Source organism: Stylophora pistillata, chromosome 2 (assembly GCF_964205215.1).
Source record: "Stylophora pistillata chromosome 2, jaStyPist1.2, whole genome shotgun sequence".
Lineage (NCBI taxonomy): Eukaryota > Metazoa > Cnidaria > Anthozoa > Scleractinia > Pocilloporidae > Stylophora > Stylophora pistillata.
Genome location: NC_142520.1, coordinates 20,383,982 through 20,405,411, shown reverse-complemented (window position 1 = coordinate 20,405,411; position 21,430 = coordinate 20,383,982). Strand labels below are relative to the sequence as shown.

Genomic DNA, 21,430 nt, shown 5'->3' with positions numbered 1-21,430 from the left:
CCATTGCCTGGGCGCTACACTTGTGGGACCAAGTGCAGACATGTTGCCATGCGAGAGTGCTCAAATCACAACTAAGGTGATGAGCTTCGCCCGAAGGCTAAGTGCATGGCAACCCCAGTGTAGAGTGCACAATCGCAAGGTAGCCAAAAGGCAAAGCCAAGCGAGAGCTATCTAACTGCAGACAGTGCACACTGTTTCGACCTATGTGGGTCTCATCAGTGCAGTGCAGACACTGGGCCAAGCTCTGGAATAAACCATTGCCTGGGCGCTACACTTGTGGGACCAAGTGCAGACATGTTGCCATGCGAGAGTGCTCAAATCACAACTAAGGTGATGAGCTTTCTATGTATATATATATATATATATATATAACTGCAGACAGTACTGTTTCGGCCTTCTGGGCCTCATCAGTGCAGTGCTAATGCTAGGATGGGGGAGAACCGAGACGGTCACCCCAAACGACCCAACCTTTGTGGTATCGTCTAAGCCATGCCAGAGTGCTCAAACTAGAGTAAACCAGCGAGCATGCGCAATTGCAACGGCAATGACTCATCCTAGATAGAGTGCTCAATTTGGACATGAAAGCAAAGCTTTGTATGCCAAAGAGCTATATATATATATATAACTAACTGCAGACAGTACTGTTTCGGCCTTCTGGGCCTCATCAGTGCAGTGCTAATGCTAGGATGGAGGAGAACCAATATGGTCACCCCAAACGATCCAACCTTTGTGGTATCGTCTAAGTCATGCCAGAGTGCTCAAACTAGAGTACACTAGCGAGCATGCGCAATTGCAGAGCAATGACTCATCCTAGTTAGAGTGCTCAATTTGGACATGAAAGCAAAGCTTTGTATGCCAAAGAGCTATATATATATATATATATATATATATATATATAGCTCTTTGGCATGCAAAGCTTTGCTTTCATGTCCAAATTGAGCACTCTAACTAGGATGAGTCATTGCCCTGCAATTGCGCATGCTCGCTAGTGTACTCTAGTTTGAGCACTCTGGCATGGCTTAGACGATACCACAAAGGTTGGATCGTTTGGGGTGACCATATTGGTTCTCCTCCATCCTAGCATTAGCACTGCACTGATGAGGCCCAGAAGGCCGAAACAGTACTGTCTGCAGTTATATATATATATATATATATGTGTGTGTATTTGTGTGTGTGTATGTGTGAGTGTGCGTGTGTGTGTTGTGGTTTGAGGAGTATTCATTAGGTTTGTACCTATGACAGATCCTGCCTCAGGAGACGAATGTCAATTTTTGATTAATGCTTAATTGTCAAAACACCAATATATGTCAAGGACAACAGGCCCAGAAAGTTTCAGTGATCCCCCTTGTCTAAGGAAATACACTTTAGTAGTATCTCAATTATATTAATCAGTGTATATGATAAATAACGCAGACGCCTGAATGACAACGACATGAAAGGATTAAATGAAAGTGCCTTCAAAGACATGACTGGATTAGAGGAACTGTAAGTAAATTTAGAAATACTTTTATAAGGCATTCCTCGTCCCCAAAACGATATTATTCACGGTGACAGTTCATCATCTAGCATTGCTGAATCGTTCTGTATTAAGATCTCTTTTGTGAAACATCACAAGAGATAATGTGGAAACAGATAAAAAAAAACAACTAATAACATTTTGAAATTATTGAAATTATAATGGTAATCGGATATTTCTTAATTCTGACACGACTGGAAATTTCCTTGTTAAAAATATTTATCTCGAAAGGTTTGATCAAGATATTTTCTGGAGCGAATAAGTGCTCCGCAATTAAGAACTGAGATAAACTCTATATGAAATCTTTATATTGTATCACGTTGAGAATCCATTATCAGTGTGTGGTAATTGAATTGCTCAATTTCATCTTATCACATGACACAACCCGCTCCACTCGGTCCTTACGTCAAGATCACGAGCTTAAAAATTTCTACTTCGGCCCTCCTTCCCATTGAATAAATTTAAACGACTTGATCGCCCGCTTTGCATTGCATTGAGTCGAACTGCATTGTTTTGTAACGTGTGGTTAGAAACATAATCAACATAGCATTAGAATCTTTCGCTCCCTCCTATTAGCCTTTAGTTGCTGGTTTTGTTTCTCTTTAACATTTTTTTTTATTCCATTGTCTTCCATGATTGCCCCTGAATCTCTATATCCAGAAGACAAATATTTTCTTTTAAATTTCTTTGTGTTTTTTTTTTTTTAAATTTTATCGAGTCGGAGAGTGTTGTGTTACAGAAGTTGCACCCTCGATATAATCACTAACCTTAACACATTCTATTTTAAGATTTTCATTTTCCTTACGCCTGCTCATCCTCACATACAGTTTACTTTCCCAGTTCATCCACTGATCATCCATCACAGGAGCGGAATCCCATCCGTCTTGGATTCCTTTTACCAGCAGCAAAAAAGCCACATAGGTTGCTAGTGGAACTTCCGATTAATATTTAATCACACACATACAACCAGAGGAATAGTCATTTTGTAAGCTTCTTAATAAAACTACATCAACTTCTCTTTTTTAACACAGATGGTTGCAAGACAACAATTTCACTGAGTTGCCTCCCAGATTATTCCAAGATCTAAAAAGTCTGGAAGAACTGTAAGTTATATGCAGACGCCTTTTTACAGTAATTAGCTTTGTAGCTGAGCTAAAGGAATGATTTTTAGCTTTTATTGTCATCTCTATTCGAAAACAAGGCAGCTTATGAGTATTGTGAGCTGTTTTAAGTTCTCAGGTGCTTGTTTCGTTTAAAAAAAATCGTGACCTAGCTAAGACAAATCTATCACAATACCTGTTCTATCCTCTTTACTAGAATACGCATATTGTTTGCACATGAATGATTACTTTCGGCTCTTTTGCATTTGACCACTTTTAATTTGATGACAAGCGTCTGTATGTTTTTTGAATTATGAGTTACAAATAACAGGGTAAATCAAGACTCAATTTGTTCCTTTGCCTTTTCAATCAGCTATTTGTCAAATAACAAATTGGATAATCTTCCAGAAGGAATTTTTGACAGCCTTTCGAAGCTGACACTTCTGTGAGTAAAATCAACAAAATAAAATTTTATGAAAAGAGGTAATCAGAACTTTCTAAGACTCCGACTGTCAAAGCTGTACGCCATATTCAGATAACCGAGAAATGGTAGAATAGATAGGTCTAACAAATGTTTATAAATCAAAATTTCCAAATGTTAATTCCTTGTTACAGACACACCATGGTTTTTTTTTATAAATTTTAAACCCAAGCTGGCTAATTAAAGAGCTAGAAAACTATAACGAAAGTAATATAGGATCAAGGAAGACCAATTGCTCGAGGATCTTTCTTCGTCATAATGATTAGCAAAAATTAAGGATAAACAAATAAGCGTACTTCTAATTGTCTCGATGTCTTGAAAATTGCGAAACTGTTTAGATGAATTACACAATGCCATATCATGTAGCTGTGTTTGGTAATTGAAGTTGAGGTGCAGTTGTTCTTCAGAAGCCGTGAATGATTTTTATTCTGCGAATCAATGGTGATATCTCACAATTATAGGTTTTCAACCCTGTTTTCTTTTGTTTTTTATTCAGGGATTTGTCAAATAATCAACTCGGAAATCTACCGCCATACATCTTCAAAAACATTACAGAAGTAGAAATGCTGTAAGTGAGGTTTTCTGTTTTCTTTAAGAAATTGAAAATTACTTCGAAGGATTGTCTTGCAAATAACAACGAGTGGTAAATAAATCAGCTTCCTAGTTATGAAAAGTTACATTTGTAAATTTTTTTTCATCAGTTAAGAGCGTTTTGTCTTATCATAATTTTTTTTTGGAGAGAGAGAAATAGAAGCTTAGAACTTGTTGCCTTGGAGATGTCTCACCCTGAATTTTAAACATCAAAACTGGCTGCTAATTCACTAAAAAAAATTCCCTGTAGTAGATTTAGAAGAAAGCTCCAAGCAGAGTTGAGGATATCAATCCACGGTTACATGTGCGTCTTTCAGTCTAAACTTTGCACGGTGCTTTCTTCAGGAAAATGGACTATAACAAAATTGAGAGGCTTCATGAAGATCAGTTCCAGGGCTTGGTGAAATTGTTTGATTTGTAAGTATATTTAGAACTGACACGTTAGTTTTCCACGGTGATCTATTGTATTCACAAAACAATCCAGAACCAGCCCATTGAACTGCATTTTAAAAGCACGGTAAATAAAAGTTGAAGTGAGACTGTCTACAGATATTAGTTGGTAACATATATTCGGAGCCATAACAGGAAACACCTCAAAATTGAATGGAGGTAGAATCCTCTATGAGTGACGGCTAGTACAATAAATCTATTAGACTATTTGCCATCAGATAGATATTTGCAAAGAGTGTGATAATATTTAATATTAATTGTTACGGTCAATTTAAATGTCCCATGCCTCATTACAATGTTTCAGTTGTATATTAATTTTGAAAATTCCCTTTCACCTGTTTAAGATATCTCTCGGAGAACAGAATTGAGGCCTTACCTGACAAAATTTTCAAGGGCCTTAACAAACTCAAGTCCCTGTAAGTACAGCCGATCACGTACAAAAAATGTCTAGAGTTTTCTAAGGAGATGGAATGTATGTAGCAGAAACATTTAAAACATGGAATTTTGATTTCAAAATGTTAACGTGAAGTAGAACAGGCGTGTTAAAAAAAATTGCAATGCTCAACAATGTAATTTTTGCTGATAATTTCTTTTTTGAGCTAAAAAAGGTAGCCTTTTTAGTAAAACATGCTTTTAATGACCAAAGTGAATATTTTCAAAAACGCTAATAAACATAGTTGAGTACTGTTTAGCTTTAAAGGCAACTCTATGTCAGTTTTTAAGGAATCAAACGTTTACCTTCTGATTGTAAATAGTTTTGTTGTTCATTTTTACAGCAACATCTTCGGTAATAAGATACAAGACGTGAGCAGTACGACTTTTAAGCATGCCAATGAACTGCGATTTTTGTAAGTTCATTGTAAATGACTGATCTTTGTCATGGTAAATAAAATCGCATGTTTTGCAATCGGATGAGATGTCGGCGTGAATTTTATTTAGAGTATTGAAGTGGATTCACTTTCAGTTTTTTTGCAGTCAGAGGGAAGGCTTGTAAATAGTTATTTGGGAAAATGAGATAATTGAACAGTTTATACATCATAATCTAAGGTACTTTTCACTTTCTACTCGAAATTGCAGGTTCATGCATTACAACCTCATGGCTGAGCTGCCCAAAGGATTTTTCAATTATTTTCCGCACATTATCAGAGTGTAAGATTCCATTCTAATCATTTTATTCAATGATTTCAAAAGGATATTTGAGGCGAATGTTGTTTGAATTGCCTTGGAAAAAAATAATAAAAAAAAAATATATCCATACAGCCAAAAACTAACGATAAAAGTCCGACGTTTCGGCGACATCTTGGCGGCATTGTCAAGGAAAACTAAATTAAATATGCGATTTCAAGAGTAACTAATAAGAATCCAGAGTCACTAATTTGCATAAGTCAGCCAAAGACCTTGGCGCGAACTGAGTCTGATTGTACGTTCAAACACGGGCGTAGTTTTTTAATGGGTAACATCTCATTAAAGAGACAATCAAACTTGTTATGGCAATTTTTCAACACCTTAAAACAATTGTGAAAGTCATCCTGCCCGCGTGTCTATAATCATAGTGTTTGCGCACTGACGAGGTCTTGCCTCTATATCCATCAACGCGTACGAAGAGATGGCTACGTGTGTATCCGACATAACGAGCATCGCACCGGTCACATTTGAAGTTATACACAACGCATCATTGATCAGTAAGCTGAGTCTTTGGTTCGCTTGTCGGGAACTCCTGGGCAATCTTGCGGCTCGTAAACACTGGTTGGACAATGGTCTGGAGTTTCACACTGAGATCTTTTAACTGTGTCCTAACGATATTATTTGATTCCTGGTCTTTAATAGAGGGTCTGGCAAGCCGAGTGGTGTTTGCAGTCGTAGATTTTAACCACAATGAAGACTGTGATGCCTGATTTGTCTACAGCAAGGGACTTCCTCAACACCCTCAACCACTTTCAACCCGCTATCAAATTCACTATGGAGGTCGAAAATGATGGAATGCTCCCCTTTCTGGGTATTCGACTCCTAAACCGAGTGCCCCACATTGAAACTAAAGTGTTCATGAAACCAACAAACAACGGTCTGCTCCTCCATTACCATAGTCATGTTGATAATAGGTCCACGCGCGGCCTTTTGACAACTATCCTCGATCGCGCATATCGCCTGTTCTCGTCATGGTCTTACTTCACTGAGGAGTGCGAACGACTGTAGTCTTTGTTCTCTAAACTGAGGTTTCCCTTGCAACTTGTGGACTCCACTTTTACAACCTTCCTAAACTTAAAAATCGCTGACCAGTCTTCATTGCGTTAAAATCTACGACTGCAAACAACACTCGGCGGGCAGGATTCCGGATGACTTTCACAATTGTTTTAAGGTGTTGAGAAAATGCCCTAACAAGTTTGATTGTCTCTTTAATGAGATATTGCTCATTAAACAACTTCGATTGTGTTTGAACGCTCAATCAGACTCAATTCGCGCCAGGGTCTTTGGCTGACCTATGCAAATTAGTGACTCTGGTTTCTTAGTTACTCTTCAGATCGCATCTCTAATTTGGTTTTTCTAGACAATGGCGCCAAGATGTCGCCGAAACGTCGGACTTTTATCGTTAGTTTTTGGCTGTATATGTTTATCGAAATCATTGTTGATTAAAAAGAAATAATAAAAGGATTGTGAAGTTGTGACATGAGGCGCTGCAAATTGCATACAACTTTACTACAGTAGACTAATAACAACTTTAAATTTTAACGTCTCTTACTTTGACATGCAGCATGTTGTGAAGGCCGGTGTGGTCTGATCGTCCGGGTGAGTGTAGTCCTGTGAAGGACTGTTGTCGGTGGTAGTGACTGACGTTTCGACAACCTGTGCGGAAGTCATCATCAGAGTCAAGTGAATGATTGTTGTCAGTAGAATGTTCTTATTCCAGTTCGTGTGAAATGATCGGTTGGTTTTGCCGTGATGTTACTGGCTTTAAGAGTCAAGTGACGAAAGTCGGTCGTGATTGGTCTGTTTCGATCTGTCGGTAAAGTTAGGTCGTTCTTTTTCGGTCGTTTGTGACGTTTATGTCGCGAATGAGTCGTTTGTATGGAGCGGGTAGTTGCTGACATCTGTTTAGGGGAGTCTGTTGCAAGTTAGTAAACCAGCTTTCCAGAGTCAGTCGTTGAAAATAGTCAGTGCTGTAGGTTAGGCATTGCGCAGAGTCCCAGTCAATGTTTTGGTTTGACTGGGACTGGGACAACATTAAATGGGACTCTGCGCAATGCCTAACCCACAGCACTGACTATTTTCAACGACTGACTCTGGAAAGCTGGTTTACTAACTTACAACAGACTCCCTAAACAGATGTCAACAACTACCCGCTCCATACAAACGACTCATTCGCGACATAAACATCACAAACGACCGAAAAAGAACGACCTAACTTTATCGAGAGATCGAAACAGACCAATCACGACCGACTTACGTCACTTGACTCTTACAGCCAAAAACATCACGGCAAAACCAACCGACCATTTCACACGAACTGGAATAAGAACATTCTACTGACAACAATCATTCACTTGACTCTGATGATGACTTCCGCACAGGTTGTCGAAACGTCAGTCACTACCACCGACAACAGTCCTTCACAGGACTACACTCACCCGGACGATCACATGTTACTTCACATGTTACCCCCGGGTTCAAGCCATTTACTGCATGCAGCATGTTGTTATCATTTCAATCATTTTGTTTCAGCTCAGCCTTTTATAGTTCAGATCACCAGTGACTTTGGATTCATGAAAACATTCACCATCACTTCGAATTTCAATATTGGAAATGATATGATGCTATATTTAGATTTCAAACGCAAGTGCTTCAAACATACTTTGTGAGGCTTTCTTATTATTATTCAATCAATGAAAAAGAAAGAAATTACTTTTCTATCAATTATCTTTGTCTTAGCTTGCAAAAATCACTGTTTTGCCGATATTTTTTATATCTCTATAGTTTCGTTCTCAATGTTCTAGCGATGCACCTTTTCAAATTTCCTTTTCTTTTTTCTAATTCCAGAACTCTGGACACTAATCTGATGTGCTGTCACCTTGATCTTTTCAAAGAGAATGCCGATTGCGAATATTCCTTCAATGACAACTTTGCAAGCTGTCAATCCATGTTCCGCAACCTTGCTCCAAGGAGAAGTCTTTGGGTTGTCGGCCTCCTGTCGTTGTTTGGGTCTCTGTTTGTAGTTGGGTGGCAGTATTTTTTCCCTGATAACAATGTGGTCCAGTCTATCATGTTAGTGAATCTGGGTATATCAGATGGCATCATGGGCATTTACCTTATCATTATTGGTATAAAAGACCTCCAATGGTCAGGGGAATACTACATGCACGACTATAAGTGGCGCACCGGTTGGTTTTGCCATTTTAATGGCGCCATGTCTGTCCTTTCAAGTGAGGTGTCAGTTATGATGATTTCTCTGATTGCATGGGACAGACTCAAGAACATTGTGTTTCCTTACACTTTTGCAAAAATTACGCCAAGGCAGACTCGTATAATGTGTGCAGTTATCTGGCTGGTGGGAGGCTTTATGGCATTCCTTCCCTTGTCTGGAATACACTACTTTGGTGACTGGTATTATGGCAAAAACGTTGTGTGCCTGCCCCTGCAACTTTCCCCGCAATTACAAGAAGGCTGGGAATACTCCACCTCTATCTTTATCGTCCTAAATTTTTCTCTTTTCATCTTCATTATGGTGGCTTATGTTGTCATTTTGTTGAGATCGTGGTCTTCAAGCAGACGGCTCGGTGCGCATGGAACTGTTCGTGAAATACGAGCAAGAGCACAAAGTGCACAGGCCAAAAGAGAGAGGGCACTTGCTAAGAGAGTCTTCTTTATAATTCTGACCGATTTCTTGTGTTGGATGCCAATCATTGCCATTGGCATCAAGTCCCACGTCGAGAAAACGTTTGATCCACCTGGTGATCTGGCGGTGTGGATTGCAGTGTTCGCCCTGCCGATCAATTCAGCTATCAACCCACTGCTGTATACCCTTTCTACTCCACAGGTAACATTTTCATCTTTCTTCGGAATAGGACAAACTGTCATTTTTAGGTTAACAGACACACTGCAAGATAATTGTTTGAAACAAACACCGATAGATGTTCCTCAGAGATGTTGGCGATAATTTTACTTCAAAGACGGTCTCTTTTTTCCCTGACGGACAAGAAATATTTTGAAACCATCACATTTCATTCGAGAGGAGTTTTCTCTTTGCGAAATAACCCGAAATAGAGACACAAAAGTCGCATAGATCAAAATGCAATAAATGATTGTACAGTTCTTTTTTTGCTTGCTTTTTCACGGTTGATAATACCCATGCAGATCACTAACAAGCCCATGAATTTCTAACGTATAGGTACAAGCCGTGTTGAAAGTAAAACTGAGGAAGCTGTGGGCCAATGTTCGATCCATTTTCAGCAGGGGAAAAAAACAAGAAGGTTCAGTTTGATGTTCTATTTACCTATACTATCCGTTTTTCAAAGAGGATAAGGGTGAAATTGCTTTGAAATGGCAAAAATAGACATTATTTCCAATAGAATAAATTAATTATTAAAACCACAAAGGTGTAAGAAGCAAAATGTGAAAACAGGATTGTTATCAAGGACATGAATTGCTATAGAAGAAGTAGGTAAGATGAAATCAGTCATGTGAGTGACTCTAAGTTTAAAGGTAGAATTGGTGACAAAGCAATAAATTAACGAATTCAAAAGGGGCAACGACGCCATTTGAAATCATGATTTGATCCCAATTAATGTTGGCTGGTGTCTTCAAAGGTATTTGTTAGGATCTAATTGAATTCAGTTTGCAAACTTTCTTGAATTATGAAGAATAACGGAATTTTCTAAATTATTCTTAAGATATAAAGAGATGTTTCTAGTTCCAAGGTGAAGATACAAAGCGGCCATTTAGAATTATTTTCAAAATCAATATTTCGAAAAACTTGACATAAGTTTATTCTCCGGTTGGAGAAGAGCAGTACAGATTTATTGCTGTTGTTCTATTGAACAGAAGAAACAGAAAATGATCAGCAGAGACAGATCAGATTTGAAGGTGAGATGCTAACAACGGTAAAATATGGGTATTCTCAGTGTAATTATATATAAAAAGTCTTCTCCCCTCTTCGGTAGGGGCTCTGCGTGTAGTACCTGTCTCTCCTTTCATTCTGCCCCATTCGTAGTCCCATTTGATTTGCAATTTCTTCCCCATAGGAGAACAAATTGAAATGCAAGAAATAAAACAGAAAGAAATCCCAGAAGCGGAAGCCCCTGAGTTGCCTACTCCGCAACCAGGTCTGTGCTTTATCCGTTTACTTATTTTTATTGATACGTCATTTCAAAATTAGTAAAGTGGACAATGAAATGGGAAACCTCTGAATTCAGTCATTTTAATCAGAATTGATTAGTCTACCAAACGGTAGCTCTTGAAAATACTGAGATTTCTAGAATGAAATCATAGCATTCCTTACCATGCTCTGACACATACGTTTGTGCACTATAGAATAAGTAAAGATTAAGCAATTGTCTCCCCATATGACATAAGTGGGAAGAAATTTGATGTTATCAATTTTGTTTGATAACTGCAAGAGGAATCCATATAGAAACTAAATCAACTCGAAAAATCCTGATGACAATTTTCTTAACGCACTTTCTGAACCTCGCTTGTGAGAATCTCATGATCATCCGTTTATATAAGTAACATATACGTCGTATTGTCTAAAAATTATACCTGCGTCGTCCGTATGACACAGATCTGGTAATGTGTATTGACAGTAACCATTCAGGGTATCAAGTTTTCTAATTTATTACTTGATAAATAACTCTACTTAAAAGAAATCATTCACTCCATCGATAGCAGTGGAACAAGCATGTGGAGGGGATGACGCCATATCTCCTTCAGGTACAAAGTCCTATTCATTGAAATAAAATTCCTTGCCTATTATTTGCTTTTCTTTGAATTTAAAATTTGGTTTATCAATAAAATATGAAAGCAAGTCATAGATAACCGCTTCATTCGCACAAGATTAGTATTCCATTCATTCCACTTGAACTGCTTTCTACAACTATTTCTAAGAATCGCCAATGCCTTAGAAGAAATGATGTAATGGGAATGAATAAAAGAGAGAAACTAGTGCTATCAAATTTTCTTGGCAACAGTATTAGCCTTATTATTATTATCTTTTAAAATTTTCTCTCTCTCTCTCTCTCTCTCTCTCTCTCTCTCTCTCTATATATATATATATATATATATATATATATATATTTATATATATATATTTTTTTTTTGATTGATAACTCAACTAAGTGATCGATCGTGTTTTATTAAACTTTGGTACAAGTTACGCTGGTCCTTTGCTGACAATAAAACGAACAGTAAGCTTGACCGAAAATGAAATCTGTTTTTTTCTTTTTTATACTTATATCTTTTAAAATGCCTTTACTGGATAACTTAGGCCTAGTCTATACGTCGCGTTACAGTCGAATTTAATTCAGACGAATTCAAGTCAATTAAATTCGTCGTTCCATCGACATAAATCGTGGTGTGGTTGTATGCGTCGGAGTCAATACGGTCGAATTTAATTCTCTTCCTAAATGCAGTGTCTCTGGTCAGAGGTGTCACTCGAAAAGCTCGCCACGGGTCACTGGGGGCTCGCCACGGATCACTGCGGGCTCGCCAAAATAAATGAAGAAAATGTATGCATTTCATTCGACGCGACGCTAGTGCGACGTTAAAACTGAAGACGCCTTATCGATATTTTATCCGTCTTACCAAGACGGATAAAACGTCTAAAACGAATTTAATTTACCAGACGAATTGAATTCGTTTTAGACGTCGCGCTATCGTCGAATTTAATTGCTTGTGGGATCTTGAATTAAATTCGTCTGAATAAAAGTCGGCTGTAGCGCGACGTATAAACTAGGCTTAACAACCTTATTTCACGAATCAATGAATAATTGAATGTACACGAATATTAACTTATGTAAAAACTGCATTTGAGAGGAATTTCTTTCAAAAGAAAACACCAACCGTCAGCATCATGACATGGTTTAATCTACTTGTTCTTTGAAACAGATTATGACGATGATTTTGACATCCGGGTTTTTGGTTTGTCTGTTTAATGGGGAAATAAATCACTCTACAAAACAATAAACTAACGCTCAAGAACAAATGTGGCCAAAATTGAAAAATTTTCCAAATATCGTGGCAGCGGCCATAAAATTGATTCGGCCCATATTCTCAAGCTATGTGTGCTTTACTATGAAACCAACCGCTACATGTTTCGTTTGGCTGAATATTGATTTCTTTTCGAGAAAATCGATAGTAACTGAAACCAAAATGCCACGTCAGAAGCTAAAAACTACAGACGAATCTCGGAGCACAGCGCCACGAATTGAAAACACTTGAACCAATAAAGAGTACTAAATCTTGAAAAACAACATAAGTTTCGACAGCAATTTGAGCATTTTTTGATTGTTTTGTATACACAATCTAATTGTATTTATCCAAGCTTCATCTAACTAGGTCAAAAGTAACCCGTTATTTTAACTATGAACTAAAAAAAAGTATTGGACTAAAATATCTGGCTTTTGGAGGGCGAAGTGTAGATCTTTTTAATCTCCTAGGAAGTTTTTGGAGAAATGACTTAGTGCGATTTAATGAAATTTGAAAACCGAGGCGTTAAGAAATCTTTTTTTACTTCCTTTTCTATAACGCTCTTCCATATATCAAGAAAACTTATTATTAAGAACTTGCAAAAACCTAAAAAAAATATTTACATTGTAGATATTTTCTTTTCTTTGGTCCTCCTTTAATCACGGGCATGATGGTACTTATCCTCTGTCTATTCATCCGTTTGTCCACTTAGGTTCTGTCCAGTTAATGGCTCAGCTTCAACAGATACAACTCGATGCCAGCAAAGTCAATGACAAGACAGACCTAAAACTTGAGTTGAAGAAAATTGCTTCAGACAAAGGCTTCAGAATTGTCGACAATGAAGGATCAGGAAACTGCATGTTCTTTGCTTTGTCAGATCAACTGGAAATTACTATGGGAATCAAAATCAAACACGACGAATTAAGACAAATATTGGTCCAGTACCTCAATAAAAACCCTAAACTAGTAAGTTGATGTCTTACACTCTCTGTAACTACTATTACTTTAGGAGCAACATGAAGGTTAGATCTCCATGTGGGCCAACTGGCCAACACATCACTACTCCTCTTGTAGGGGTTAATAAGGATCATAAATACTCTGACATCAGCTTTTAGTATAAACCACACCGCGCGCTCATTGGCTGTAGTAAGTGATTAATAAGTACCATTCACCGCCTTCTGCTATATACGTAAATAATTTTCTACCTCAGCGTCTGTGAAAGTGATGGATAATTACCTTGCCTCTTCGCCTCGATAAATACCCAGCTCTAGTCACCTTTATTCTGGGGAATAATTGTTTGATATGTCGGATGACCCATAGAACACGCTTTGTAGTTCTCGTGTTTTAATAGAAACCATGTCCGGGTCACTGATGAATGCAGAATGCAGACCTCCGTGTCAAGATGGCTTTGTCCTGTGCAGAAGGCAGCCAACCAGAGGTTTCTTAAAAGTACTTTACGTTTAAATCTCCCCCAGATGGGACAGTCCCGACTGGGGAGCCTTAACTCTGGATAAAGTGGACACTAGACATTTGATGTTTCAAAAGGGCAAATAGACTGCTACATCCAATGTAGAACATTGAGTTCATAACTCTGATTGGTTATTGTCCGTTCTTACTACTGTTTAGAATCCTTTTGATATTTTCTAAACCGATGATTCCTTCCAAGGTCCTCAACTTCGTCCAGTGTACCATTCCCTTTACACTTTAAGTTTCGTTCTCTATTTTACTCTTCTCTCAGCCGGATGGAACAGATCTGTTTCACTTCGTCCATGGACATCCATCATGGGCTGATTACTTAACGTACATGGAGCAAGATGGCGCTTGGGGTGACCATGTTATTCTATTTGCCGCAACAAACTGCTACAAAACTAGCATTCATGTGGTCAGCAGTCTTTCCGCTGCTCACGATGTTATCTTACGGCCACAATGTCCTGTTGAAAAACGCAGGACACTTGCTTTGGGACACATCCATGAAGTACATTTTGTCAGCCTTCATTGTACACAAGGTACAACTCTTTACATTCGACCTACTAAATGAAGTGTGGGTTTATGGTTATATATTGTGCAATTATCTCTACTGTTCTTTTGTATACGCCGCCGTCAGATGATCAATGCCAATATGACGTCACATAGCAACATTGGAAGCGCTTCCCTAAGTTTGCTTAGTCGAGCTTGAGGACAGTAAAAGGAGCTGGCAAAAACAAAATGCCATTACAGGCTCCTAGTTGATTATTATTGTTTACTTTTCCGTGAGCGTGCAAGCTTAGTTATTCATATTTTGAATTGAACAGTGTACTCTCTTGTGAAAATGTTTACTTCAAATATTACCGAACAATTCCGGGACGAGTGCGGCGCCGCTGACCGTCATATTTACTCCCGCGAGTGTCAAAACAAACCAAAACGTACGCCTATTTCTCTTTAGGCTTTCACCAAATCGGCCTTATAAAAATAGGTTTTATTATCCAACTACACTCCGTAGAGTGTAAATAACGCCGTCCACGAGTACAAGTATCACGCGATATTTGTACTCTAGAGAAGCGGCTAGACAGGTTTTCTTGCATCGCGCAAGCAGAGATTTGGATTGAAGTTTGGAAAAAAAATGGCGGACAATTTGAGTCATATTTCTGACGACGAAGAGTCAGAATGGCTGGCAAATATAAATCCAAGTCTATTAGATTAATCGAATAAAGAAAAAAAGCTAGACGCCTAGGAAATTTCTTCAGTTATTGAAGAAAGTAGAAACAGCAACACGACAACACGCCAATTCCGTTCCACCTCGTATACTTCTGTCACGCACTCCCCGTAAATGAATATCCGCGAAATTTGCCTGCATTGAAATAAGAATTTGGTCTGTTGGATAATAAGTAACTTATTAGATGTTTTGTTGTGCAGTATCGTTGAGTATTTTTATTCGTTATCTCTCTTTTGACTCGCACTACGGGCTCGTCAAAATACAGTACAACTCGTAAAAATACTCAGCGATACAACAGTAACACAACAAAATGTCTAATAAGATATATTTATTTCTTATTCATGGAGGTTTATACATACCGCTACTTGGGGTGAATCTAATGGGTCATTTTTCTCCTTAATCCTTTAAATTTTGAAGTTGTCGTTGTTTTGAATAATGATGATCTTCCCAAAATGAAAAAAGAAAAAAAAATAGTAACATCATTCTATGAGTACCTTTTGTTTATGACGTATTTCTGTAGCTCAAGAAGAAGAAAAAAATCCTGATACCGAAGAGCCAACTGAGGAAGGTAAGAGCGATGAGTTCTTTTGGAACAGTGCATCATATAGCACGTTTCTTTAATACCGCATACAGTGCAAGTTCTTGTTTTTTGTTTGTTTTCGTTTTTCGTTGTATGAAGTTAAAAGCTAACGAGGCCATGTACTTGGCTTACTTGCGGGCCATTTGCCGGGTTCTTTTATATGACGCACCTTATTAATTTGACTATAATTGTGTTGACCTACTTAGTGGCCATAAGGGTTACTTGATTGCACTCTATTCGTCGCTTTGAGCGACTTTACTTAGTTCTAATCAATAACCGTTTGTTATCACACAACAGGTAAATCTGAGGAGCAAGCGGAGAGCGAAGGGATACCAGAGCCAAGTTGCAAAGGTAAAGGTGGAGTTTTGACTGGTCGATCAAGATAACAAGGCTCTAGATGAGTTAATAAAAAAAATATATTCGACTTAATAGAAACTTTAAAAAAATATCTTTTGAATTCCTTTAAAACGAACAAGATTAAATGAATGAGGACTACTGCATCTTTGAGTACACACATCTTACATCTAACTTGGCCTCGGTCATCTTAGACTCTCTGCTTCGATTGGGTTGAGGGGCATAGATGGGTAGGCCTTGTATATGCACTAATTCACTACTTGAGGGAACAGAGACAATGGAGATCGGTTAAACTGGTGGTCCCTCACCAAGGCTTTTAGAGGTCGCAATTTCTAACTCTGAGCGTTTCAACTCTCTCGATTACTTAGTGATTCTCCCAACATCTCGATCACTTCGTCGATTACAAGTATTCAAATAGACATCATTTTGTAGGTTCAGTTTTTTCTACATACAGTGCAAGTTTTCTTCATTATCATTTCTATATTTTGTTTGGACTTAAGAGCTATTTGGAGCAATTAATTGGCTTAATGGAAGGGCCATGGGTTAGTTTACTATGAAGACCACTTTATACATTTGACGACATTGGTTTTAACCCACACAGTCAGAATGATGGTAACTCAATTACTTTCTATGCGTCACCTTTGAGATGCTTATACTTCATTATAACAAATAACTTTGCTATTAAATAAAGGCTGATAGTTTCGAAAGAAACTGTTTGGGGCTATTACACAGCTTTCGAGGCTGAGGAGAAAGAGGAGAGTGAAGAGGTTCCATTACTTAGTGACAAAGGTAAAGAAGAGGGTGGTATTTGATCGGTCACTCATGAGGTTAGGGCAAGAGGTTGAATTATTGAAGCATATCTTTCACCTTTACATTCACTGGAAAAATTAATGATTTTTTAACATGCTTAAACAGAAAGAAGATTGAACAACTCAGTACTAATATAGTTTTTGTCAAATACATCATCTCCTTCAGATGTTCAAAGAGTTGAAGAAGAAGAAAAGGAGCTTGAGCCTGACTTAGAGATCGGAAAGGAAGGTAAAATATCCTCTAAATCCGCCAACATAGAGTCAAAGTGTTCATAAAGTGACACATAATCACTCCAACTTATCGCTTAAAGAAAGTCGGAACGTGGTGATCCACATCAGAAGTGACTGATTCGAGAGAAAAATGAAAACACTAGGTATTATTATACTTCGTCTTAGTGAGGAGCCAAAATCTGTCTTGAAATACTGAAATTTGATATATGTCACATTTGAATTTGTTGAGTTACTCACTTTTTATAACATCTATAACTTGACAGGTACTTGCTCAAATGTACACTAAATAGAGAAAATATAAATAATGATTTTGATAAACACTTCAACACAGACAAGCGAGCATTGTGTTAGAAATAATATATTCATATTACAATATTTTGTATTTCCATGTCTTTTCGTAATTCATCCAGGGGAGGAAGAGGTGTTTGATACCAGGCTTTAGTTCTCTGTTTTTGAACCAAGGTAAATCTTTATTATGTTTGCTTTAATACTGAATACCACTAACTGAAGGGGTGTGGAAAACAAAGCCCAGAAAAGAACTCGCCTTTTGATCGATATCTTATCAAAGTTACACTGTACGACATTAGTCTTATATATATCATTTAAAATGAAGGGTGAAAATATCTTATTTTCGTCCTGATGCATTGCCGTGTATATGCATGGACGGTTGCCTCCTGATTACTTAAACCTCCTAATACATGTATGAGTCCAACTGACTTTCTTTCCCAGTTAAACAGAGTAAACTTCCATGTATTATTCAAAGCTTATGGTCGATCTATCAAGGCTCAAAATCGAGATTCTGACTGCAATTGATATGACTGAAGCGGGCTCTGGCGAAGAACATAGCACTGTAACTACTAATGATTATAATGTCCTGGTTACGGTTTAACATACGCGTCGATCTGCGTTCTGATTTTGGCGATGTGTGACTTGAAAAAAGTGAGATCAAAAGGAGTCCTGTGTGGCTAGCGGGCTCTATGAGTGCCCTGTGCTGCATATCCCTTGTTAACTCACATCTACTTGCCCTCCTCGAATTATTTACCCTGCTTATTGACTACTGATACAATTTAAATTTGATAATTTAAGTTAGCCAACGTAACGAGTTTTTATATAACAGTATGGCTGACAGATCAATTGGCCAGCTGACGAGTAAGCATTCAGATTACATTGAGCTAATGACTGCTGGGCTGACCATGGCTGACAGATGATCTAACTATTTAACTGCTTCATTGTCAGGCAGGCTGTCTGCCTAACTGCTGCTGTGTCTATCAGCTCGACTTTCTGTTTGACTTTTTGCTGGAATGTCAGCCTGACTGTACGCTTAAATGGTTTGCATGGCAATCGCTTATCCCATTTTTTAGCTGCCTGGCTGGAACAGACAGCCCAAAGCGACTATTTGATAGGCAGGTCAAGTAATCAACTAATTAGATACGTTTTGAAATCATTTATCTGTGTACTTTTCCTCTTTTCATCAGCAAAGAGACCGTCAGGGCTGGAGAAAAGAAACATAGAGTTCAAGAAATAGAAAAAAGTAATTCTAGTAACGATCAAGTACAGTGTCTGTGAAAATATCTTAGTCAACACAATCTGACAGTTTTTTTTAATTTCCCTAATTGATTCCTTAGCTATATAACTCGTAGCATGGTATAGTTAGTATCAAAGATATTGGGCGCTATCTCTGAATAGGCGTGTAGTGACAGTTCTGTTTGTGTTTCAGAGTTCATTTGGTCTGATTCCATTTTCTTTTTGTGCTCAATTGCGATATATGTCTACCTAGCTGATATTGTAGGTCTATTATTTCCAGCATATACTAAGATATCATAGATTTGAGAAAGAAGTTTAAGCTGCCTGACGGCTTCACCTGGAAAGCGGCTAAACACCGAAAATCACGCCCGCATGCTGATTCTTTTTTTAATGAAGTTATTTCCCTATCATTAATAGTACACAAGATTAACTTAAAGTGAGTAGGAAAATGCCTCAGTGGTCTTAAATATGAATATTAGCTGATTTTAATTATAACTGTTTAGCCTTCTTCGGGGCTTTTCTCTAGTCTAGGGGGGATTCAATATTTCAATTTCCTGAATAACTTTTTTCTAGAGTAGGTTCTACCTCAGATTTTTTTTTTTAAACCGTACTTTGATGAAATGACATATATCATATTAACAAAAGCAAATGTTTAGCACTTAGATTGCGTATCGACGGTTAAGTATCATAGGTATCTCTAGTTTAAGAAAAAAATCAGCTAATTTTAGAGAAAAAAATTAGTATGATCCTGAGGCAAATATGTCAAGAGATTTATTAGTATAACAAAGCTCTGTGCCTCATTGTTAACTCAAAACAAATTTAGGAGCATTTTTGCACCTAATGCGCATTTTGAGACTAAAAAAGAGTTTTTAGAATGTGGCTCTACAACTTAGACAGCCGTACCGTTCACATGGCAGATACTTAGTAGTAATCAGAGTAAAATGTTGCATTTTTTGTTTCCTTTTATGTTTTTGTTTCGTTTTCATTTGTTTTGTTTTGTTTTGTTGTGTTTTGCCTTGTTTTGCTTTGCTTTGCTTTGTTTTGTTCTGTTTCGTTTGGTTTGTTTTGTTTTGTTTTGTTTTTGTTTTGTTTTGTTTTGTTTGCTTTATCAGTATCTCTAAATGAAAGTAAATAAGAATAAAAATGGCACAAAAAAAGGAGAACAATTTACGGAATAGCACATTACCAACTAGTGTTCAGGCATTAAGTGATATAAGTAGCTCATTTCTATAATCTTTTCGACTCGTTTTCAAGCATTATGGTAATTTAAAAGTAAAGTGAAGTCTACTTTCGCAATGTTAGGACGTTTTCCACGACTGATCGAGAGGATCCATTATATAACTTGGACAAACGTTTGGGTACTTAAGTCAGTTATGAGTTAATTGGTAGGACAACAACATAAATAGTTTTCTGCAAAACTCACTAGCGAGTATTTTGCACTCAAGCTGCGAATCTAATCATTGAGTTTCATGGGTATCTCTTGTCGATAAATAGACAAATGAATAGAACAAGTGATCGCATGAAAAAAAAAAGAATTACACAGGTTGACATCGCTTATGAGAGATTTTGTAGTTTATCAATAACCTAGCTCATTTCTTAGATTTTTAAACTTGTTTGCGAGCATAATAGGCATTAGGGCTATAAGTGACGTCCAAGCATATTACTCTTATATTATTCATATTTCTCTTGAAAATAAAATAAAAAAATTAATAAATGAATAAAAAAAGGTCTACGAATATCACTAAGTTAGATATTTGGTAGTGATTTGTGTATAATTTTGTAGTTCATTTGTAGATTTTTTAACTCATTTTGAGAAATCTAGCTCATTGTAGCACGTGATATTCAAACTGCTTGATAGCATGGTCCAAATGCGATCGTCAAACAAGGCTTTTACAGTAAGAATAACCTGAACATGAAAGTGGCTTTTAGAGGGATATGGCACCGAGATTAGAACATTGTACCAAGCTATAAAATTGTCAATAAAGGAGTCATCTTTACTATAAACCGTAGCCTTCAATAAAACACCTTTTAGACCTTACGCTTGAGTCTTTTGTCAGGAGAGTATTGAGTCTTGCTTAAGCTTTATCTGCAGTGCTATTGACTCTGTCTGGGAAGGGGTACAGGGACGGCCCTGAATCTCAAGTAGAGCTGGACTTGTGATTTTTTGTAAAAGTTGAAGGCCGTTTAAAAAATTCTGTTCTTTTATGGCGTTTTTCAGGGGAGCGGAGCGAGCGCAACAGAGTGTTTCGCCCCTCTCGCCAAACCTAAACAATGGAATTGTTACAGATGGGCTGTCGGATAAGATGAATTGAGAAATCTGGTAAAATGATGCAGATTTTGTTTCGTTTTATGTTGCGCTACTCCGCTACGTTTGTTTTTCAGTGCTCTGAATACATTCTATGTAACTTTCCTCTTCAAAACAACAACATGAAATAACAAAAATGTGAATGCTTCGAGAAAGGGAACCCCAAAGCCCGGTTTCCATATAATCTTCCCTGTCGCAACAGTCGTCTCTGCCGGTTACTGGGGCGGCAAAAGCGACAGACGCGACTGAAGCCATCCTTGCGATAACTGGTTTCCATTAAGTCGTATGTATCGGATCAAATAGTGGAAAGACTGGGACTAGTCACTTTTTACCGCCAAAACCAAAATAAAAATGGCGGCAGTTGATCGAAGAATAAGATTTTTGGCGTGTTTTTTGCTTCTCCGAAATGTTTTGCGAAGAAGAAGCGAGAGAGAACATCGAAGAAAGCATCGGTTTTAGGTTCGGACCATATTCCAGGAGAGAACGTCTTGGAATTTTTCATACACTCCTTTAAGAGATGAAAGACAAAGATCGCGAGTATTACTACAAGTAAGCTTGAGCTTTTAACCACTTTCAATTACGTGCTGTAATTAATCCGGGGCATCATGGGATATGTCGCGTC

The 21,430-nt window shown here is 37.7% G+C and overlaps 1 protein-coding gene across 1 annotated transcript; it reads left to right on the top strand.

Moving 5' to 3' along the window:
- The first annotated feature begins 1,432 nt into the window (after positions 1-1,432).
- Positions 1,433-20,529, top strand: LOC148737676 (uncharacterized). The gene is made up of 21 exons (XM_088749329.1): positions 1,433-1,485; positions 2,548-2,619; positions 2,990-3,061; positions 3,594-3,665; positions 4,034-4,105; positions 4,483-4,554; positions 4,915-4,986; positions 5,216-5,287; positions 8,171-9,167; positions 9,519-9,600; positions 10,175-10,213; positions 10,375-10,452; positions 11,015-11,059; positions 12,233-12,265; positions 13,026-13,279; positions 14,052-14,319; positions 15,526-15,573; positions 15,883-15,936; positions 16,915-16,977; positions 17,390-17,441; positions 18,455-20,529. The coding sequence occupies exons 1-20, from the start codon at positions 1,433-1,435 to the stop codon at positions 17,419-17,421; spliced, it is 2,550 nt and encodes an 849-aa protein (XP_088605455.1). The 3' UTR covers positions 17,422-17,441; positions 18,455-20,529.
- The last annotated feature ends 901 nt before the right edge of the window (positions 20,530-21,430 follow it).